Raw genomic sequence first — 25,699 nt, 5'->3', positions numbered from 1 at the left:
ACGCGTATTTACTTGACTATTTTTTCGTCTTCGTTATTTGTCAATGTAATTGAAGTCGGTTTTTTTCGTTAGCGAGCTATCACAATTATTAGAAGTCTATTTTAATTTGAGTTTCATTATTAGTTATAAATGGTATCTAATAATCAATTATATAATTTAATTCAGCGATACATGAATATTATTCAAATTTACGATTGGGAGATTCTTTGTTTGTGATCTAAATTCGTTTCGTTAACCGTTCTGGTGTAGTGGTGAGGTGTTAGCGGATTAAATTCCCGCTAGGTGCAGTATTTGAAAAATTAGTTTTTAGTATGTGTGGTGTATGTCCTGTAGCTGTAGGAGGCTTCCCACAGTGTCTCAAAAAGTACCTAAAGGTACCTTTTCCGGAACTAGAAACCTAATTGCGATTATTACTAATAATTAGGCATGAATCTTTCCGCCAACCCGCAGTGTAATAGCGCGTTGGATTAAGTTCCGACCCTTCTCATATTTAGAGAACTAAAAAGACTGCCCACCTGTGTAGAATAGAGACTGGATCAAATAATCAGTCAATCATATCTTTTTTAAATATTACTAGGCAGTAAAACCCTGGACCTCATTATTACCCAATATTTCACCCTTTTTCACCAAAACACACACAGCCTTTTTTGTTTTTATGTAGTTTATTTTGGCTGTGTGGTTGCGGCAGTAAAGAATATAGCCACCCGCTCTCTTCCCGTGGGTGTCGTAAAAGGCGACTAAGGGATAACACAGTTCCACTGACCGATGGCGGCTACCATCCAACTGCTGGTTTTGAAATACACAGGCGGAATACGGGCAGCAGCATCTTCGGTGCGACAACGCCCGTCCTGCAGTCACCAACCCATCTGCCCAGCATGGTGACTATAGGCAAAACATATGAATTCACGCCAATGGCGCGAACTTGTGGAGGCTTATATCCAACAGTGGACTGCGATAGGGTGAAGTGAGTGTTACAGATGTTCGCCATAGTCTGGGTGTTTGTGCAGTCTATGGGTCTCCCCACCATGCCTCGGAGTTTTTGGAATTCTTTTAAATTGTGAACAAGTACAAGATGCAAACTAATCAAGCCTCATATAGTGAATATGAAACTGACCCATGGATGAATAAATACTTTGATGATTTTTTTGCCTGTTCGATTTTGTGAAATGTAAAATGAATAAATACATCTGATTATGTTCTGATCTCAATGTGATAAATAAATTAGTACTTTGTTTTATTTAATTTTGTTGTTAGTAAAAATGTTGTTCTGCCCGTTCGTAATCAAATAAATTTTGCTTTGCAGAATAACCTTACCTGTTATGCACAAAAGTATACCTTCTTTAAGCCCATCATATGGGCAAAGCGGGTTTTCGGAGACTTACTTTTTCATGGAAAAAAAAATTAATAACCAGGATTTGGTTATATTTGACTATTTTATTTCAAAGTTTGATCATCTCACTCTATAACAAAAATTATTTTTGTAAGGGATTTAGATAAAAGCGCTATTTAGCTTCAGTCATTTAACCTTAGTCTACCCGCTTAAGGCCAACTTCTCCTACGTCAAGCTACTTAAAACCAGCCGGTCCAATTTTAGACTAAAGGTGTACAAGATGATCCTATAAGGTAAGATTTCAATTGCAGCGAAACTATAATATATATCTAGATATCCAGTCAATTTGTAATGGTGGCGCCGGTGTGAGTGACGAGTGTATTTTGGTGAAAAAAAATCTAAATTATGCGGTTTTAACTAATTATAAGGTAAGTTCGATTCCAAGGTTAGATAGGTAGGCTAAGTAGCTTCTGTTTTAGGCAGTCAATTTATTTATTTATTTATTTATTTATTCAGAAAACCAACAGCTTATGCATACTATTTTCATCATAAAGCACACAACAAATAATATAGCCAATAACGGGTTTTCCTAAAGTTAACAAATTGGTATTATGGAGAAATCGTTGACAAAAAAGAAAAAGAAAACAACAGTCACAATCAGTACATTCCGATACACAAAAAATCCTTATAAGAGAATTTTGATGTTGAGACACAGTTAACTAACACTTAGCAATACACATACACACACAACATGGTAAAAGAGGCATATATAAATAACTACACATCATACCTATGCAGATACATAATATATACTTATAGTTTATAAATTGTTACGGTGACTCAGATGGTATTTTTATTATATTGGTTTTGAATATCCTTTTAGACTGTGAAGATGTCGACATTTTTAAATAATGTGTTATACGTATGAGGGAGTCTCGGTAACAGCGAGTTTTTTAAATAATTCGAATAATGTTGAGGAACTTCTAACATAGATATATTACGGGTACGATATTTAGGAGTTCGAAAACCTATTTTAGATACTAGGTGTAGGCAATCAATCTTACTATTTATTATGTCATAGAGCAGACCCATATTCAAAAGAATACGTCTCTGCTCCAACGAAAGTATTTCATGTTCCGCGCAACCATCTTCATAATTCTCACAAAATTTACGACATCGAAAGTTTAAATGTTTAATGATTTTTTTTTGCATATGTTCTAGGCGGTTCTGATAAATGCGGTATTGAGGTGACCATATAGGGCCAGCATACTCTAAAATGCTCCGTACATAGGCAAAATAAACACACTTAATAGCTGATATATTTGTAAACGGTTTACACACGCAAAGAATAAATCCCAGGTTTTTATATGCTTTCATTAGTATATTTTCTATATGATCTGAAAGTATCATTTTTTGATCAAAGTGGTCAGCCAAATCTCTCAAACTTTGTTTTCTGTTAATTTGTTCGCCATTGAAATGGTAGCTATATAGAATAGGCTTTGGTTTCGCGTTAATCAGATGCATTCACATTTGCCAGCGCTGATTGTTATATTGTTTTCTGTATAAAAGTTAAATAAATTATTAAGATTGCATTGCAACGACAAACAATCCTGCATGGTATTCATTACATAAAAAATCTTTTTGTCATCAGCGTACATAAGATAGTTACAGTGCTTCAAACTTGAACCAATATCATACAAGTATGCATTGTAAAAGAGTGGTCCTAAATGTGAGCCTTGTGGAAAAAATGGATATCCAGCCATGACTACCGCCTGAGAAAGATTAGTCAAATATGACTTTACCCACCGAAGGAAGTCCCCGTGAATACCCAGAATTTGTAATATATGTAACAGGATCACGTGGTGCACACGATCAAAAGCCTTCTCAAAATCAGTATAGATCACGTCAACCTGTCCCACCCTGTCCATTTTTTCTAAAACAAAACTTGATACCATTCTGATGATATTCAACAACGTAATTTTGATATCTTGCCGGCACAGATTCAATAACTACCAATGATTGTAGGTGGAAGAAGTAAGTAATTTTGAAGCGTACACATAGGTAAGAGAAAGTTTATTTGAAATAACAGATATGTAAAAAGAATGAAAAAGAACACAAATGAATCCGAAAAGAAATTCGAGTTAAAAAAGTAATTCCTAAAATGAAATAGAAAGGATATGGGGAAAACAAATAGGAAGAAGAAAACTTATATCCCCGAATCTAATACATCTGATGAAAATGATGATAGAAAATCCATTTATTGGTCGATAACATTTTCCAAAGACAATAGGCATGAAAGATGGATAAAAAAATGTAGCGTGTGCAGGGATGGATTATATGATGATAATTACGAATTCTCTGGTGATTTGTTTATTGTAACCAGGAGAAAACGTTTACTTTTTAAAGGTTCACAAAATTAAAACTTGTTTTACTTTTTGAAACTTTCTATGTTGTTTTGTTTTATAAATTTCGGAGTTTAGAGAAGATTTACGGATTTATTTATTTCAAATGTTGTTCACGGAAAAAATCTTTTGGAATAGTTTAGTTGGAAAGATGTTAAATGAATGATCTATTTTATGTAATATAGACTCTGGCTACTAAGAAGCTCATTAAAATAATGTTGATCAAAGAAAAGGAGATTTTTTAAATAATATAATATAATTTAAAAATTACATTTAGTAGGTATACCTACAAAGTTTAGGATCATCTTGGAGACCGGCGAGCAGAAGATGATCCTTTGGTAGGGTTTTAGAAATACACAGTATTTTTTTTAAAAAAGACTAGTTAATTTAATATTTTAATAATAATATCATATTGACAGATAAATTTGCTCTCCTTTGATATCTACGTACATTAACTTGAAAATCGTCTAAGCTACAAGCTTTTATAAAGCTTTTTTCTACATGCCTATACCTACTCGTAGTTATCACCGTGAAAACTGCTTGTCTCTTTGAACGGCTTCTTTAACTACCTAGATTTAAAACAAATAAGTGAATTAGTAAAGATAAATTCACAAAAAGACAGTGTTTTATAGGTAACATATTAAAAATAATTTTTTTTTATACTAGATCAAACAAACAAACAAAAAAAACAGTTGTATACCTTATAATATGTTTAGTCATTGAGCGCCTGTTTACCAGCACATGTTACGTATCATCTAAGGAAGAAATTGTAAAAATATTCCTAATTAGCTATGCGTTGCTCTGCGTCTTAAATCACTGCGTGGTAGATAATATGTATGCGATTATGATTATTTATAGAGTAATATCTCCACTTTTAGTTTTATTAAGTCGTAACCTTCGACATATTTAAATTTAGACCACCTTCAGTATTGCATCTGTGAAAACTGCTGTGAATTTCGTACAACAAATTTTGAGCCTTCCTGGAAAAAATATAGGTAGAGAAAAACAGATAAAATTTACGTAGTAGGTATATTTGTATTGATCACTATTGCTCTCATAAACTGACCTAAATACGTTTTTCTTACATATCTTTCAGGTTCAAACATCAGTCGCTAAAATTGTAAGCTTACGATATTATTAATTTTATCTTGTTATTAACATTTATAAGGCATTTCTTTTGCCCTCGACATGATGATCCGTCACTTCAGCCTATCGCAGTCCACTGCTGGATATAGCCCTCCACAAGTTCACACAGCTTATAAAATCAAATAAGTATTCAAGTTAAGGATAAGTATTAGTTCAAGTTATTTTCAATATTTATTAATTGATAATATTTTATTAAGATATTACTTGACTAACTAAACTAACTCAACTGGCTCAGTGACCCGAAGTGAGTCTTGGCCTCCGAAACAAGATTTCTCCACTTTGCACGATCTTGCGCGATTTCCCGCCAATTATTGGCTTGGATCTCACTCAAGTCTGCTTCAACCATGTCCCTCCAGCGGTACCTGGGGCGACCCACCGGTCTACGTCCAGTTGGTCGACCCAGATACGCTCTCTTAACTGCTCGATCCTCCCCCATGCGTTCGACATGACCGAGCCACCGCAACCGATGGGATTTGGTAACTCCAATGATGTTTGGCTCAGACACCAGGTTTGCAATTTCAGCATTGGTTTTTATTCGCCAGCTGCCATCTTGCCCTTTAGTTGGTCCTAGGATCTTACGGTAAATTTTCCTTTAAGATATTACTTGAACAATCTTAATATCCGCCACCTTATATTATGTCCGAATTATTAAATAAACCCCAGTAGGATTTTCTCCTGTGCCGAGGATTCGGAAACACAAAAACGCCTAAACCACAGAACAACAAACATCTATATGGCCTATACAAATGTCTGTCGTGAGTGGAGATCGAATCTAGTGCTGTGACCGCTGCGCCAACGACGTCTGTAAAGCTAGAATATGGTTGTTAGAAAGTTTGAAGGATATGGTTTTCAAGATCGAAAAAAAAACTACACATCATGTACCTGCATTGATAGTACTCAGTGAGCGCATAACTAATATTACTCACATTTAGGGCTGTTTATCGCCATTAGTACTATCGCCGACAGTACAATGCGAGCTTGATAAAAAGTTTTCTGAAATGATACTCAAAACCGAAAAAAAATTGTCTTTTACCAGTATTTTCAGAACTCAATGAGCACTAAATTATTAATGGTAACACTTAGTTCTGCTTAGCACTATGAGTGTTACAACTAGCAGTACAATGTTAGCTTAATAATAAGCTAGCAGTTTTCTCATCTATAATCTAGAAATAGAAATACGGCACCATCTACGGGATATCTGTGTAATTTAGATGCCAAATCGCCATCTATTAGGATTTTATAGAACTAACCGATAAATACACAAAGTCGTATGTTAAACATTTAATTTCCAATAATAAATATTGAGATCAATAATTGAGATAAAAACTACCCTATCTCCCAAGTTGGACTAAATTACAGATGCTTACAAAATTTGATAAAAATTGGTTCAGTAGTTTCAGAGTTTATCGCTAACAAACATCGTGACACGAAATATATATTTATTTTATAAATATAGATTTAGTCGTCCTTCCGAATAAATTTTACTTATACATAATGTCCTTAAAAATGTATAGTTATAATCACCACTGTAGCTGTAACAAATTATCGAGAAGTTTATACTGCGAATATACCAACACCTTGCTATTTGCTTTCATCATTTTTTCCATTATACCTAAAAACATATGTTTAACCGAATCTATGCGATCATCGAAAATTATTTCGTGTCCGTAGACGATACCGTGACCGTTATGAAGTAGTGCTTATTAATACCCATATCCTTTTCCGAAATTCCGAATTATTTGTTTACTTAAATAAAAAAAGATATAACGTGAAATGCATTATTGTTTATTATTTATTTGCATTTATTTGAATTTTTTTACCTACATTTTGCCCAATAGTAAACTAAACGTCATCGTTGACTAATCGTGAGCCCTACAGTAAGGTTTTATTATTGTGTGTGTAATAATAGCACTTTAAAAGTTCACTACACACGAATACTAACTAGGTATAAGGGGATTAATCTATAACCGTAGCTATCATTTTCCTTAGTGAAAATTATTAGCAATACAGCTGAAATGACTGTTTAGAAATATGAGTATTATAAAAGTACTATTGCTGTATTAGATTTAACAGTAACCTTATATTAATTAAGATATTTTCACTACTTTTACATAACAAAATATAAGAAATCTTTTACATTTTGCTAAACTATGCTGTAGTTATACAAAACGCTGCAAAAAAAATGTTTTCGCTTTCTATAGGTACAAGGAGACCCTTTGAGGCAATCAAAAAATAACTTTTCTTAGTGAATTACCGGAGGCGGTTGGCGCGGTTTCCCCTACAAGAACGTCCCTCCCGCCATTTCTCCCTCCGTAGAGTGGGCCATTCAGAGACGGTTCGCGAAGCTCTCACGCTGCTTACTCCTTCAGTTTAGCGGGCTAGCCGTCACAATAAACTTGTGTACACCCGGCTCATAACTGTTGGCGGGAACAACGATCGCGATTCGTAAACCATAACATAAAAGAACCACTCATTTGAACTTTAGTGTTACTCGTGAACGATGCATGTAAATTCTAGAAAACTCATGGTTTTAAAATGGCTCATCGTAATGAATATTTTGGTAAGTTACTAAAAGACACATAGATATCTTAACCAAAATATTAAACCATCAAAATAAGAATAATAATAATTTCATAACGATAACAATAAGGAATTTACTATTACTGATAATTAATTTATATTTTTCATTAAGCAATATTTGGAGACATGAAGGAAAACCAAAATTTTATTTGAATTTAGTTTTGCCTGTACGGTTAACAAATACAAAACAAAATACAATAAAAAAAATGCGCTAATGTACAATAAATTTTTATTAGTAGAATATTCATCCGAGTTGACATTTATAGTTAACTACTATTACCCCGCAATAAATCATAGAGTAATGTTTTAAAGCCTATGTTACAAATTATTCCAAAGGTAAAATGATTATTAAAAGCGGTTCAGTAGTTACAAAGTTATTATTCATTATTACAAACAAACATAATCATAGATTGTCTGTATAATATTAGTTTTGATTTTTATTATTTATTTGTATTTATTACGCGAATCGGGCGGAAAATTTTAATTTTTTTTACTGAAATAATTTATCCAACAAAACATTTATTTAAAACTGCATGTGCATACAGTATAATAATATTAAATAATGTATTCAACAGATTTCATTTATAAGAAAAAGGCGTTTCAATTTCATAACTTATAAGAAAACTTCGATCTAAATTTCGCTCGCAATTTTTTTTAAAAATTATTAACTTCTGCTCAGAAGTCAATTGATTTAATAATAGTCTTAAACATCGGATTGCTATATCTATATCTAAGGGCGTAGATAAATGCACACGACGCTGAAGAACCGCTAGGCTGCCATATCAATTACTAGCGCCGCTCGGGTGCACCCAATTACTAGCTCTGCTTCACATGATTCCTATTCATAACCGTAAGATTACGGGAAGAATCCTCGAGCACGCGAGCTCGCTCAAGGAGTTACTTCAAACTTACATTTAGTGCCCTCTCGGAATCTATGTTTTACCCGACGTCTGTTTGTAGTGTTTGTTCTTTTTACAAACAAAACTTTTTGCATCACGTTACAGCCTTTGTTAGGTGTTTCATAAAAAATATAAAACGAAATCTCTTTATTCAAGGTTGATCAATCACGTAAATGCCAAAAAATATATAATTTTCTAAAAATAGTAGTAGAAATACACAGCTTAAGTATACTATGGAAAAACAAATCTTTACAAAAAAGTGTCTTCCAAATAAGTTTCCTTTTTTCTGGACGATTATTTCACAAAACAGAACACGATCGCTAATACTAAGGTATATCATCATGTTTTATGTTAACATATACATACATATTATTTAATTATTATTAGAATTTCTACACGAAAAAGTACGAACTAAACAGTGGTGCTCTTATAGAAGGTTCAGTAGTAACAAATGACAACACAATGAAGCATAAAAATTCCGTAAAATTTCATATTATACCGACACAATAGGCAGCTTCGCGTCCAATCGATATAGTAATTACATTATCTTCTAAGTCATTATCGATGATATAATAGCCCACCTAGTACCTACTTTACGCAATTTTGATTAAAATTTCATAAGAACTGCGCTAGGAGAACGAAACTAACGCGTGGGAATTGTTGAGCGTGCAATCAGGGAATGTCGGGAGGGTGCTCAATTACCTACGCGATCTGTTTTTAACCGACTTCCAAAAAAGGAGGAGGTTCTCAATTCGACTGTATTTTTTTTTTTTTTTTTTTTTTTTTTTTTTTTTATGTATGTTACATCAGAACTTTTGCCCGTGTGGACCGATTTCGACAAATTTTGTTTTAATCGAAAGGTTTTGTGTGCCAATTGGTCCCATTTAAATTTATTTGAGATCTAACAACTACTTTTCGAGTTATATCTAATAATGCGTTTTTACTTGACGCTTTTTTCGTCGACCTACGTTGTATTATACCGCATAACTTTCTACTGGATGTACCGATTTTGATAATTCTTTTTTTGTTGGAAAGAGGATATCCCTAGTTTGGTACCATGATAACGAAACTAGGATCTGATGATGGGATCCCAGAGAAATCGTGGGAAACTCTCGAAAATCCGCAATAACTTTCTACTGGATGTACTGATTTTGATAATTCTTTTTTTGTTGGAAAGGGGATATCTGTAGTTTGATACCATGATAAGGAAACCAGGATCTGATGATGGGATCTCAGAGAAATCGAGGGAAACTCTTGAAAATCCGCTATAACTTTTTACTGGGTGTACCGATTTTAATAATTTTTAATTTAATCGAAAGCTGATGTTTGTCATGTGGTCACGTATAAATTTTATTGAGATCTGATAACTACTTTTTGAGTAATCTTTGATAACGCGTAGTTACTTGACTATTTTGTCGTCGATCTACGTTGTATTACTCGTCGATGTAATTGAAGTCGGTTTTTTTTTTCGTTTGCGAGCAAACACAATTATTATTGCAATACTCTTTGATGCTTTGAAAGCATCTCCATTAGATCAGCCTTCAAATGCTTCATGTTGTTTCTTTTGATTTTATTGATGTTAAACGTCTATCATATTCTATAAAGACAAATCATTTAAATATATTTTTTAAGTATTTAAAGAATATTTATAGAATGACATTGTGACAGTAAATTCAAGATATACTTTAAAAAAAACAATAAGTTGAAAAAAAATAATGTGAAGCTTCATAACACATAATTCCAGTAGGTATTACAAAATAATCTAACATTAGTTACCCGTACCTATATACATTTTTAGTCTTTTGTTATTTAAAATAATTAATATAATTTATTGCATGTGTTCGTATAAGCTATGTATACACTATACATCAGTTTTATATTGACCACGTATAAACTCAGACTTTAGTAAACATTATTGTGGTTAACAACGCACCGTATTATTTTTGTTATTGAAGCTTGTGATTGTCTTACACGTAATGTTTGTATACTGTATGAATGTTTACTGAGAAAGGTCCATTACTAAAGCTAATAGATTTTACTTGAACGATTGTTTTTTTTTTAACTCACTCTTAAGTGTAAACGCACGTATGAAAACTATTTTCTCACACTGAGATCCGTATTAAGTTTCCCACTTGACTGTCATTTACTTTGCATAAGTATACATCGGCGGGATACAGTTTTTTTTTTACGATAGATTAGTCAAGTTGTTTTTTTTATTCAGCTAATAACAGACATCCTTGTGGCAGTTGGTTTACATTGTTTGGGATACCTATATGAAAAATACTTAACGCGTTATTAAAATAGCTTACAATGCGAACTAGTACATAAAAATAAATTTAAAGATTAAAATATTTTTAATATTTTACAAATTAATAAAAATTATAAATAGCAGAATAATATATAATGGCATAAAATCATAAAATAATGATAGAATATATAAAATACTAAGATTAACGATTTGCTTTACTTGACATGAAAAATGTTAAATAATAGATACCTATTAAAAGTTTGTTATATTTCTTTTTATTTTTATATAAAAATAGTTTTAAATTACTTTTTATATCTTTATTTTTACAAAATTACATCAGTGGGATTTGTGCCAGTAAAACTTTGTACCATTGAACTAAGAACTATTGGTATCATGATGCCTTTCTAGTCGGACGACTATTATGAAAAGATTAAAAGTTCTTTTCGGGCTGTATCAGAACTGTTGAAAAATATACTCCGTGAAAGTCGAGATTATATGACGAAGATCGTGACTCCTTGTCGATATTCATCTCTGCAACAGTTTTTTGCATCAATCTCTGAATGGTTTTAAATGACTTTGAATTTTTAATCATAGGTTTGCATGATTTTTCTAAGCTATTATTATATTCAATTTAAATAAGAGAGTAACTAAAATATTTAACTTTTCCTTAATATTTGCTAATTAATTTTATAAAAAATTAGAAATACATTCACGCTAATTTCAGCTACAGATGTAGCTTGAAATAAAGGCGTAATACTTATCAAACAACACATAAAAAGATTAATAGAAACAGGAGTCATTGGACGCTAAATATTTTTTTCACATTAATTTATCAGTTTGAAATTAACAGAGTTTTTTATGGTTTTGTCTCTAAAATGAACACCAGATCACATTGGTTCCATTTTTATAAATACCTATGTATGTTCGAATTTCTTTTCGAGCTTTTCTTACTCGTAAAAATTTTTTGACGTTCATTTGTAACAATTAGTTTTCGAAACTTAAAATTATTTTGTAGTTACTATATGTAATAAGTATTTTTAGGTTCTAAGCTGTTCTAAAGTTTTATATAGATAATAATCAAATTCGAAAACATTATAACGGCTTAAAGGTTTTATATTTTTATCTTTGAATAAGTTAATTGTGTAAGTCAGCTATACTCGATACGCTATACAAAGATATTGTAATTGTTGATCCAATTCCATTACACCTCAATAAAAGAAAACGTTACACGCAATAAATTGAATTCAAATCACAATGGCTTGTATATTCATTATTCACTTCACATTTTGATCGATTTATCATAACATTTATCTTTTTGAGTTATCCGTAATAAGGTTTAATAGATATTCAAAACCGGATTAATTATATGATATCACCGAAAAAAATTTTTCTCGGTGATATCATATAATTAATCTCCTTCATATATATGTCAGTCACTTTCGTCCAATCGATAGACAGACTTTTTGAAAACTAGATGGTTCCAAAATAGCTTCAGTGTCTGTTTTTTTTTTTTCGTACAGATAAAAAAGTCTGTTACGTTTGCTACTATTGTGTAATTGTTAGCATTTTGTGTTGGATGGTTTTATAATGAAAATCTTTATATATTATAATTTTTTAAATATATTTTAATACCTTTAATATTGATTTCGTATAAAAATATTTTTATTACCTTTTTTGGTCACTTTATATAATGACATATAGGTATCACTTAAAACATCTACTCCATTTACAATAGCAAAATAATATGTACATATTCATACTTATGTAAATTTACCATGTAAATGCCGAAACGTCATATGGTTCATTAAATCCAGTAAATCCAGGCACCTTTAAGGCTAGTTGATCTTAGGTTTAGAAGCATTAAATCAAGTCTTGGTATGTTGGTGAATCGGCTGGTCATAGCAGTACCGTTGCGTGGTCAAGTAGGTGTGCCTGCGACCCTGTTTGCCCTATCGATCCATATATGAGCCGCCTGGAACTTCCAACTATCGATTGGTTAACTTATTTGTTGTGATAATTATCTTTAAGTCAAATGATATTATGGAATTTTTAAATAGGAATAATGCATTTTATTTTAAACAGAAGACAATTCATTCAATTATTTAAAATTTTCATTTCTCTACAGTACTAGTCGCTCGTCTGATTTTGTACGGATACAAATAACATTGTTTGTTTATACCTATTATTTAAATAAACATAATTAATACTGTATTACTTGCCTTAAGGATTTAGAAGAGGAACATAAGTTCGTTTAAATGCTTGTATTAATTATCATATACGTCCGGATATGTAAATATTTATAACGAAACATAGGAAATAGGTGACGTATTAATATGTGTAACTTAATGTTACTGTTAAGCGCTTTACTAGCTATGCTTTTATTATCACCCAAGTATGAGTTCCTCTTTATTATGTTGTTTAAGATAAACATACAGTTATAGAAGTAATTCTAAGGCAGGCAACTTAAGGACTGTGTTATAGGCACTAGTTGACTAATATATGTTTTTTTTCTTCGATAAACAAAACTGTAAACTTTAATGTGGGTGATTGAAGGTATAAATAATTACAAGCGCTGTTATTATAACATCAAATCTTCAAAAAATAAGAATAATTGAATAAAAACTTCAATAGTAGTATTATAATGAAAATAACGGTAATTATTGATTGTATTACATACATTTGAGCATCTCTTGTGTTTTAAATTAAGAGTCGACGTCATTCCGTACCTTTACATACATATATATCTCTTTCAATGAACAAAATTGCGATGAACTAAACCGCCTTTAATTAAAAAAAAATGAATATGCTACTTTATAATTTTATTGTCAATTTTACGTACATTTACTTTTTTTAACACTTTCGTTGTGTTTAGTATTCATACAAATATAAACATTTTGTAAAATGTTAATAGTAAAAACAAAAAGTATTTATAGTCCATTGCATTATTATTATTTTTTAATACTAAGTCAATGATATGGATTTTCAATTAAGGGTTAAATAACGTGTAGTTTTTTTTTCTACAAATAAAAAGTAATAAGTCTTAGTTAGTACATTATTCATTGCAATATACTTAGGTACCTACCACATACAAATATCATTAATTATTTGCCAACATTTTTTTTACATTGTTAATTATAACATATTGTTAATTTTTTTAATTATATTTATAACGGCTTGTCCTGAAAATACGTTCTCAATTAATATTATTCAGTTGATTCGTATGCCGTCCCACTTGTCAGAAGAAATTATCCATTAAAAGATATTCAAATTAAATTAATACAGGAATGTTTGCAAATGTTAATTGGTACTTACATCTTTTTTGCTATATCAGCGATTAATTCAATTAAAAAATGACAAGAGATGTCAGCATGTCGTAGAAACAGAAAGACAGCTTACAAAAAAAACTCGTTACAGTCAATCGCAAGCACCTTATCCGCCTTACCATCTGATCAACAAACGACCCAGTTACTCTGGACAAGAGAAAAACTAATCAGGATAGCCGACATTATTTAACACAGTTAGTTCTCAGACAAAAGAAGGTGCAAGCATGAATAAAAGCATAACGGACAGTTTTGTTGTTTACTCGTACGATTCCGTTAGTGTATGACAAGATAGGAGAATTGCTTAGTCAAGAAATTTGATGGTTATATTCTATTAACCATAAGAGAAATAAAAATGATGCATGAAACTAAAAAGCTTTCTAACATCATATGGAGAATTATAAAAAGTATTTTTCTAATAACTTTAATTTCGTTTAAACATTTTATTTGTTAAACACAAACGTAATTGCTAACGTGTTTTGGATAAATTTTCTTTCGATTTCTGAAATCAATGTTCGTTATATTGCGGTGGACAGTGTGGGCCCCTTGCGAGGGTGGCATAACCCCCTTTATAAATCACTGTCCGGAATACTCTCAGAATTTCTATAACTTAGCAAATAATCCCGATGGTCGAACACGCGTACGTTTATGGGGACAATTGTTACACTCGACGTTGACATTGCAAATTAATTATTACGACAAATTGATCTCGATTCTTGGGTCGTTCTGTTGTTAAAAATAAAATTAAAATGAATGTAATATGTGCTGATTGTAAATATTATACATTTTTTTATAGTGCCTGATTAATAAGTTTTATGCCATAAAACATTACCCTTAACCCTTACGGTATTTAAAAACGTTTCTTGTATTTATTTATTTATTTATTTATTTATTTGGTACACCAACGAGTGTTACAATGTTACTTACATCTATAGTATAATATTTAATTTATTTATGCTAATTGCACAACCAGTTACAGGTATACTCCACATGCTTTTTATATTATGTATACAAAAGAAAATTTCTTAGAAACTAAATTATGTGTTAAACACCAAGACTAATAATCAAAAAATAATTATTATTATTATTACAATAACCACTAAGTCAGCCTATTGGCAATTTCTGTTTTAAATCCAGTTAGAGACATGCAGTGTACGTTAATCGATCCCCCACACCTATTATAGAGCATACAAATTCGTGAGATTGGCGAGTTTGCACCCAAAAATGTTCTACGAAGTGGACGAAAGAGTGGCTCAACCGGCTTGCGAGGCATCCGAAGAGGGATTCTAAACATAATTTTTTCCAAAAGAGCTGGGCAACTTAGATAATTTCTCATAATTTTATAGAAAAAACGGAGATCAAGTAAGTCACGTCGGCTGTTTAAACTTTGCATTTTCAGTGACTCTAAAATATCATTATACGAGAGTGACTTCTTGTCTCTGTAATGATTGTAAACTAAATGCCGAACCAGCCGCTTTTGAATACGTTCTATACGTAATATGTGACAAGCATAATGTGGACGCCATACCACGCTACCATATTCAAGAACTGATTTCACAATTCTCTTATAGAGAGCTATTTTGGTTGATGAGCGCTTAAATGCCCTGACGTTTCTGATAACAAAACCTAACAGCTTGGAAGCTCTTCCAACCATGCCTTCAATATGCGGAACAATATTAATTTAAGTACCTGGGTGACCGAGCTTAGCTCGGTATTTTTAGTAAATCGTGTTTTTTGGAAATTATATTAAAATACGAATTACATATTTAGAAAATATGAATAATATTTTTCGATTTTACCGACAATAATGAAAAATCATCGTTCATCATCATCATCATTTCAGCCTATTGCAGTCCTCTGCTAGACATAGGCCTCCATAAGTTCGCGCCAAAAATGGTGCGAACTCATGTGTGTTACCCATAGTCACCACGCTGGGCAGGCGGGTTGGTGACCGCAGGGCTGATTTTGTCACACCTAAGACGCTGCTGCCCGTCTTCGACCTGTGTATTTCAAAGCCAGCAGTTGGATGGCTATCCCGCCATCGGTCGGCTTTTTAAGTTCCAAGGTGGTAGTGGAACTGTATTATCCCTTAGTCACCTCTTACGACACCCACGGGAAGAGAGGGGATGGCTATATATTTTAATGCCGTAGCCAGCTTTAATATTTTAATTAAAAAAAAAAATATGAACTGCTTATTTAAATAAAAAATCATGAATGCAATTAGAAAAAAAAAAAAATAATCGACCCGGAGACGTGGGGATTTGAACCGTGTTCTTCTTTGTCGATCCCGACCAGCCGATTTCCCACCTGAGCTATTACAACTTTATTGACTACTGCGAAATTTACCTTCGTGTTCTAACTATTCTATTTCTTCTATTGTAGCCATTTTTTCATTGCCTAAAAACAACGACAAAAACGACATTTTCTAAAAATGAATCTTAGCCAGATGGATTTATCCCCCCGAAACGTTCTATATACTAAATTTCATGAAAATCGTTGGAGCCATTTCCGAGATTCAGATTATAATATATATACAAGAATTGCTCGTTTAATAATAGTATTAGATTAAAGAAAATCTTTCTGGTATGGTGCCTTACATCATTTTTTGTTTAACTCTAAGATTATTTGAACAGCACCACTTAAATAAAATCTTTTGGCACTGTTTAAATATTAATAAAAATATAATTTAACATTATATATTTTAACATAAACATTATGTAGTCATTATAACTTTTATAAAAATTTATTAAAAGATGATTATAATAGGAATGTATTAACCGTAATACCCAATTATAGAGTGCACACTAAATCGTCACTTGGGTCGGGAGGAAGATTAGTTTCCAACGGTGAGGAGACGAACCCCATTGACATTTCATAACATTGACCGGTCAGGATCTTTAAGAATTGAATAAAATGGTTGTGTCCATAATACGCACACAAATACTACCTAACTCGACCCTTTTGAATTTGATGATCACGCAATAATATAGCCCGTGTTTCCATTTTTTTTTTACGTATATTACAAACTTGAATATTGCGAAATATTGTTCACATTTCTGGAAAATGCATTGAAAATTATTCAAACAAATAACTTACTACTGTATAAGTTGACAAATTCACCCTAACAATAATGAATGATAGGCAAAATCTTTTGTTGTTACAACAATAGTCATTTCTCTTATTTCGAACAATTGAATTCGAATTGAAATAACGAATCAAAATCAAATATATTTTTAGAGTGAAAGTTAGAAAATGTTCTCATAGACGTTTTCGTAAAAAAGAAAATTCACGTAGAATAGACAGTGAAAGCGGACAATTTTAAATGTCCTTTGAAAAATGTTTGCTAACGACCGTCACCTCGTTTGCGAACGGTTAAAATTAGATAAGTTGATACGGGTAGTCTAGACGGGGTAGACGCGGGTGGCTCCCGGGACAAGCGATTTTAATACGGTATTAACTGGAGACTACAGATTAAGATAACAGTTTTATTTTTGTAACCAACGAACAAAAATATCTCAAGATTTATTGTTTTACCACTAATTTTATTTCATTTGGAGAGTAAGTTGACTTTGTCTTATAAAAAGCCTTTTGAATGTAAAATAAAACAGCTATAATAATTAAGTTAGTTTATTTATGTCCTCTTAAAATTCAAAAAATGCGTAATTGTAATACTAATTTAAATATAACAGAGAAGAGAGAGAAATATAAATTTTAACTAAGGTAGGGCACAGCAATAAATATCCTGTTCAATATCTGGAACAGCCCAGCCGGGGAAGTACCTCGACCTCACAGAAGATCTCAACAAAATAATACTGCTTTCAAGCAGTGTTGTGTTCCTGTGGTGAGTAGGGTGACCAAAGTTCCGATGGGCATTGGGGGTAGTGTCAACCTTGTGGTATAAAAAAAATAAGTATAGTAAGAACTCAATTAATTGTCTATATAAAAATAATTATTAAAATAATAACAATATTTATTTTGTACAAAGTTATTAAATAAATCTTTTATAAGAATAAAATTTTATTAAACCACATTATTAAATTATATCATCAAAAACTTTGATAATACCGACTTTTCTTCAATAGTGGCACAACTTATTATGCTGTTATCAAAGAACGAGAAAGCTGCTGTAATTTTCACAGCACGAGCCAATCAGTTGTGTCGAGACGAACCTAATAATATAAAGAAAAAGTAAATCACCGTAACTAATGGAAAGCAACCGCTGTCTAATGACGCACGAAAGAGAATTTTCTTTTATATAAGTAATTAGTTTTAATATATTTTTTGTTAATAATTGCTTTTAGAAAAGAAGGCGTTGTCAGGATGGTATACGAACACTGGCAGAGTCAATGTTTAGACCATGTTCAGACTATATTAAGATTTATCAATATTTATAACACTATTTTTATTTAGTAGACAGAAACGTGTTTAGTGAAAACTGAAAGAACAACACGTTTTTAAATATTTACCTATTCCAAAGAAAAAAAATATAATATGTTAAATATTTGCAATGAACACCACAAATTTAAACAAAAAAGTATTAATAGATTTAGTTTTTGTTAAAATTTTTATGTTGCGAAAATGTTAGTAAAAATTTAAGTTAGTTGTGAAGAGCAATAACCAGAATATATAATTTTTTTGTTGTTTTCATGTGTTGTTTCTACTTTTGTTATTAGTTATAATGACAAATCGGTCTAAAATTTAATTGAAATAACGAATCAAAATATCTATGAGTTATTTTTAATGTTATTTCATCTATTGAAGATTGATTTCATCTTCTGGGAACTCGACTGCACATCTAACGGTCAAGCTGAACTTTGACACACTTAATGCAAAAGTTCGCACCTTTCATAACAATACTAAGTGCTGTGTCAGAGCACGAACAACATTGTTACGAATTTACGATGAAAAAAAAACATGTTTAATTGAGATTAGGTTTCCATTTCTATTCAATGGAGCCTATTATGTTTTTTTGGAAGGCTGACATTAGGAAAAAAAAAACTAAAAATGGTGCCTATTTTCTGAAATTAGAACTTTTTTCGTAAGATATTTAGAAAATTATTGTTATTATTAAAAAAGTTAAAATAAAAATAATTTGATAATTTTATTTTTATATCCACTCATAATAGTGATCAGTTTTTGGTTGTCATTTTGCTCTACTGTATAGGTATATTGTAAAAATAAAAAAATGGGTTGTTACTATCTGGTACATTATTTTTTTATCCAAGACTGTAAATACAGCAAAAAAACTTACACCACACAAAAAGTATGTTTATTATGACATTTATTTAAAGTTTCTTAGTAAGATGTTATCAGTTAGATAATAAAGCTAGATTCGTAGTATAAATTTGAGGAGGATGGAGCAGGGCGCGTGTGCGGTCAACGACCATTTATTGCAAGCGGGAAGTCACACGGGCGCACGCGCATCGTGAGTAACGCAACTTTTCTCTATGCGTACCTTAATCTCAGTGTCACCGACACCTACATAAACTAATAAGGTTAAGGTACTCTGTCTTAATAACGTATTACGTATTTCTTAAAAATTTAAATTTGATATAAAATTTATTAAGAAACGTAGGTATTACTTTGTTACGCTTATATATAATATATTTTAATAATTTGTATATTTACTGTACATTATTCTTTATTAATAACGAATATTAGTAAATAGTGATTAGAGACGAAGGGATGTTTTAATCCTGTATAAAATTAGATACTGTCGCATTAACTTACTAAAACAAAGCGCATCATAAAAATTGCATTAATACTATATTAAATTGATATATTTTTTAAATAAAACAAAATTATTCACTCCTCACCTAAAAAGAAGTTACCCCATAAACAATCAGCTATTCCTACATCTAGGCTTAAATTATGGTAACGTAGGGCGCGTGCGCGGTCAACGACCATTCATCGCAATCTCATAGAAGTCGCACGAGCCATGAGCAACGCCACACTTTTACAATCTAATCTTAACTTACTGATAGCTATAAACGAATTAAACCGCAGAAGCGAATTCCTCAAAGTCATTTCTTCTATTCACATTCAAGCGCGCCTCATCAATCTTTTTATAAGCGAGTCGAAGTTGCGTGAATTACTTAAAATTCTTACCTACTGTCTTGTAAGTACGAGTTGTCTTTGTATTTATTACCTTATACAATCGACGGCATGAACCCTCAGGCGTTATGTTAATGACATTCCAACAACGTTGCAACTACCACAACATCCACGTACAGTTCTATCCGTTTGATGGGAAAATGTTTAACTATATTTGTACCGTACAAATGGTTGTTAAAAGTTTATGAAGCATTACGAATTATTTAATAGGAACTTAATTATATTTATCTGATTTACACATCAAAGCAGCGTCTTTCTTGCTATCTTTATTTGTTGTTATTTTAAGATGAAACGAATTCATTCATTAATTCAATTCCTCTCATTGTTAATATAAATTTGTTTGCACCGTTTTTGCTTCATACCTAACAAAAAAAACTGATTTTATTTATAATTAAAATGCCTTTTTCGATTTCAAAGTTAAATCCTTTATTTCATAAAAAAATATATGCCTAAATTAAAATTACTTGCAAACAGCTTACATCAACACTAATTTATAGGTACTTTCATAAACATTGACATCGCCAATTACTACAAATTGACAGTCAATAACAAACTCCATTGTTAAAAGTCACGGGCGCCAACGAGTGAGACGATATTGCTTGATTCATTATAAAACCTCGGGGCGTTCGCACGCATGTTAGTTTCCGGTCACACAGCAACAGGTTTATTTAATCAAAGCATAATATTTCTTAACGCAAGTAACTAAAACACACTTTGAGATATATTCGGATCGTCACTTACATTGTGTGCATACAACAATATTTAAACATACTCATCTAGAATGACTCTTAAATGTTAATTGGTCAGCACTCTGCACTAGGCAAACTCATGAGCGGAATTTTGACTAAGAACACCTGCAGAGTATTTAACAAATGCTATATAACTTATTCAACTGATGAAGATGCATGATCTTAGTTTCTGCATGATTATTATTAGATCGTATAATATGTGCTTAATAAGGTCCATACAGTTGTCAGGAAAATTAGATATGTAGGGGAAAGTGGTTACCCTTCGTACACTTTTTGGTTTTTATTTTTTTACTTTATGATTAATTGTCAAATTTATCTAGTTTATGTACCTAAGTGTAAGAAATATATTGTAGTTTGTGACAAAAAAGTCCTAAACTATTATGTCAAAAGGTTAAAGAGTTAAAGCCATTTTTCTACGATAAGATATTTGTACGAACGTACCCCACGTATGGGGTACGTTCGTACAGTAGGTGGGGTACTTTCGTACGCCATGGGGTAGATTCATACAGGTTACTTAAAAAGCCTATTAAAGTCGTTAAATTTTTATTAATTAAATTATAAAAATATTTATTTATCAAAAAACTAACTTAATAACATTTGACTTGACTTGAGTCGATAAATCTTCCTTTAGAAATATAACAAAAAATAAAATCGATCGATAATCGATCATCTTAAATTACTTATTGATAATTCTTTTCTAAGCTTTACAATCAGAGTAAATGAAATGTTAACAATTACTTTGTATGAGATCGTTGTACAGTCTTTGACAATTTAAACGTAAATTAGATAATTATACATTTGGTTGTTCCTTTGGAACTTATTGCACATTATAATTATTTAAATTAACTGCAAAAGTGAAAAGTCTAGCCATTCTAGCTGTACAGCCCACTCGTGGTTCAGGATCAGGGAGGATCATGGCGACATCGCGGATATACAGGGTGTGTATGTCTTCTATATCAGGGAAAAAAAATGACCATGATAATCCTGGTTTCTTCCGAAGATAAGATATTTTCAGCTCTGTACTCGAATAATGACTGAGAACTTTTCCTACGTAATAAACAACAGAAGTCTTTCTTTCAAACTTTACCAAAACATAACAATTGTCTTTGATTTTCTCTGGTATCACATTTAAATTATTATTGATACTACAATCATCAGTCTCTTCGTCCGTTTCTAAATCAACTGAAGATGTTGAACTCTCCCGCAAGCTTAATTGTGTTCCTTCAGATTCCTCTGAATCTTCATCACTTTCTATTTTCTTAGCTTTCTTTTTCTTTTGTCTTGAATTTAGTTCCTTCAAACTACGTTTCACTGCTTTGGCTCTAACTTTCCTTTCCTGTTCTATTTTTTTCAATTCTTTCCGTCTATATCTCTCTTCTAGTTCATTTTTTTCAGGTGTATCTGTATATATGCGAGATTTACCCCGTTTTCTTCCTTTATTGGTTTTTCTGTTTCTAACAGCTGTAGGATAAGGTCTTATGACTTCTGGTGTTATGGGAAGATAAGCACTTGGTTCAGATTGTGTCTCAGTCGCAGAAGTGCAAGGTTCGCCAGTTCCAGTAACAATGTCTTGAGGATTTTGAAGCAAAGAAGGCGACTGCTCACGAATATTTGACTCATTAATAACAGTCGATGGCATGCTGGTGGAAGGTTGTGGTTCTAGAGTGACAGTACTTTTTTCCGGATTAGGTGGCACATTTACTGAATTATTTGAAGTATACACGTCAATGGGAGCGAAATCTTCATCGCTGAAGGCCATTTCATTGAACGGCCATATGCCTGGCTTTTCAAATCCACTTGTAATATTTTTTGCGGTAAAAGATTCGAAATATGCAAGTTTTACCAGTTTAGGAATATTATAAATATTGATTGTTTTGCCAGGGTTCGACATATGCCAATTATTGAACGCTATTTTTAGCTTTGCCTTGAATGGGCCGAACACGCCAACGTCTAAAGGTTGCAATCGATGACTTGTGTGCGGGGGAAAAGACACAAAAATTATGCCATTATCTCGAGCATATGTTATAGCCTGTAAGCTGATGTGGCTTTCGTGATTATCACATAACAGTAAAATTGGATGCTCTTTAGAGCTCAGTGTGTGTTTCTGAATGTGCTTTAATACTGAAACAAATATGTCAGCATTTATCCACCCACTTCTATTAACAGCTCCGAGGCTTCCTTCTGGCGCACCTTCAAGAAAATGGTCTTTATAGTGCACACGTGGAAATACAAATAGCGGAGGGATAGTATTTCCGCTTGCAGAAATAATAGCGCCAAATGTTATCATTTCACCTCTTTCCGCTGACACGATTTGTCCTACTTGTTTCTGTGATTTGGGAGCCAAAATTTTAGGCGTTTCTAAAACAGTAGACACGCCGGACTCGTCAAAGTTCAATATCCTGTTGGCAGCAAAATTATGTCGCTGTAACACATCAGCCAAATTATTATAGAACTCTTGGACTGCAGTCTTATTAAACGCGAACGATCGAGTAGCGCTAGTGTTTTCTGGCTTTCGCAGACTGAGGTTGGGGTTTCGTTCCCTGTATTTACGCATCCACTCTAAGCCGGCCATTTGATTTTCGTCCCATTTCGCTGGATATTTTAAATTCAACGCTTTCGCGTATTCGTAGGCAAGCTTCCGAATTTGTACTATCGTTAGCCCATAGTGCATTTTGCAGCAATTAATGATGTAGTCATTTAAGCGTGCCTCTTCTTCCAAGGAGAAGACTTGTAGACTCGTGAATTTTGAATGAAAAGTTCGTGAGGGTACATCGGCGTTGGAGCCACCTTTAAATTTCTTGACTCTGCTTTCCAACGTTGATGTCTTGATGTTGTATTTTGACGCGGCTTTTCTATACGACAACCGTCCTTGTATTACATCATTAATTGCTAATTTCATGGACTCTTCATCCACTTCTTGAGTTCTCGTACCCTTTTTTTTATATTTTCGCACCATGATTCTGCAATAAAAATTTTAATTATAAGGTTTACTTAATAAAAATATTTCATTTTGTTAGAAGTAGAATAATTCATAAAAGGAAAAATATGTTATTGTGCTGTCTGCACGATAATTTTAAAAGGGAATACTATATTTTATATATAAAAAAATCGAATTTTGATGTACTGGTGGTTAATGAAATCTAAAGGGGAGCATTCGTACGCGTACGAATGTGCCCTCTGTCTTGCTGTCCGAATGCACCCCATGCCTTGCACAAAATTAAAATACAACTTTATACAAATTCTAATTTAGTTTGAGAAATATAACAATTAAAGCTCAAAATTAACAATATTAACATTAATCTAACATCACCATTTTGTCAAAAACATAACAATTCTACTTATAATTACGAACTAAACTTAGGTAAAAAAATTTACTCACCGCGCGCGAAAACACGTTACGTCTTGTCAAGTGATACACCGTAGTGTGACTGGTGCGACACTCCGCTAGCAACATGGCGGTTGGTATGTCTATGCACACAAGCAAAGGCGTGTTTGTGTGCATTTTAGTTTTTCTGTTATACTAACTGTACGAATGTGCCCCGCGTACGAATGGTGACCACTTTCCCCTACTTAAAATAATAAATTCATATTTGTAGCATTAAAAAATCTGTGGTAGAAATTTTCCAAGTTGCTATCAAAGTGGTTAATGTCAGCAAAGTATTGTACATAGTTTTAAGTAACTGTGTCTATCAATCCTCGAGTTCATAATTTACACCGCAGGTTTATTTATTACATCATTTTACTGTTCTCTTGTCATGTGTGAATAGACGCCGCATCGTAGATTTTCTCAAGACTCATAAAGGTACAGTTAAGTTTTTGTTAAGCTGAATATTGTATCTGGTATTTTATATATTTATTAAGTGTATGATAAATCACATAAACTTTAAAATAAGTAACACTTATTGTACCATAACACGATAAACGTATTCACGTTTTTCTGTAATTATCTATAAGGTATTTATTATTAGTAGTCGAAATTCGACCATAAATAATTTAAATTCTAAGTTTGGTCATTATTAATATTCTGTTGTCAAAAACTATACTTCTATAACAATAAACAAAAAAGTATATAAAAGAGTATAAAGAGCGTGTGTGTGTGTGTCAAATATATGGCAGTGTGTATATTTTTTTTTATTGATTTTGAGTAGGTATTTTTATACATATAAAAAAAAAGTAGCATTCTGTACTCTCCTATACTTGTTGGATTGTTTGCGCCGGCTCAAAATTACTTATCTATACTTACATTAGTTTAAGTTATTAAAGTTAATTAAAAACTCAAATATTTACAAAAATATATACTTAGATATAGTTTCATTACTTTAAGAAGGTAGTTAGTTATTAAGGTTAATTAAAACAGGTTTATTATTTTTGCTTTTCACTTTTTTCGGCGGTTTAATTTTTTGTTAATAAGTTTTTATTAAGCATATTTTTTTAATACAGCCCGCGACTTTTTTCCTCGTTGAATCCGCTTCTATTGGTTTTAGTGTAATAATGTATAGCCTGTAGCCTTCCTCGATATATGGGCTATCAACACTAAAAGAGTTTTTCAAATCGGATCAGTAATTTCTGAGATTAGCGCGTTCAAACAAACAAACTCTTCAGTTTTATAATATTAGCATAGATTAATATGATTCCTACAAATTCTGCGCAAAAGCACAAGTGGCTCTCATATTCGTCTATTCAGAAAACAGAACTTTGAACAAGTCCTCTGTAATAAAGTATAATGGAAAAGCCCTTAAATGACCCACTATAAGACAGTGGCTTTTTCTCCTTTTATGGAGAAAAATTGGAATGTTCAAATAGAAAATATCGTGCGGGAACCACCGTGTCATCGGTGTTTTTTAAAAGCTCTAATCCGGAGCTGAACCCCGTTGCTGTTACTTATTCCACAATTATCATTAAGACGTTTTT

The 25,699-nt window shown here is 32.1% G+C and overlaps 1 protein-coding gene and 1 long non-coding RNA gene across 2 annotated transcripts; one reads left to right on the top strand and one right to left on the bottom strand.

Annotated features, from left to right (window-relative positions):
• Window positions 1-2,443: 2,443 nt before the first annotated feature.
• LOC123654057 lies at window positions 2,444-9,563 on the top strand. The gene is made up of 3 exons (XR_006743183.1): window positions 2,444-2,520; window positions 9,218-9,222; window positions 9,548-9,563. It is a non-coding gene; the product is annotated as an uncharacterized LOC123654057 (long non-coding RNA).
• Window positions 9,564-21,605: 12,042 nt separating this feature from the next.
• LOC123653853 lies at window positions 21,606-23,744 on the bottom strand. Its single transcript, XM_045589832.1, has one exon. The coding sequence runs from the start codon at window positions 23,742-23,744 to the stop codon at window positions 21,606-21,608; it is 2,139 nt and encodes a 712-aa protein (XP_045445788.1).
• Between the last annotated feature and the right edge of the window lie 1,955 nt (window positions 23,745-25,699).

This window comes from Melitaea cinxia, chromosome 5, assembly GCF_905220565.1.
Source record: "Melitaea cinxia chromosome 5, ilMelCinx1.1, whole genome shotgun sequence".
Classification (NCBI taxonomy): domain Eukaryota; kingdom Metazoa; phylum Arthropoda; class Insecta; order Lepidoptera; family Nymphalidae; genus Melitaea; species Melitaea cinxia.
Note: the sequence above shows the minus strand (reverse complement) of the source record. Positions and strands in the feature narration are given on the sequence as shown.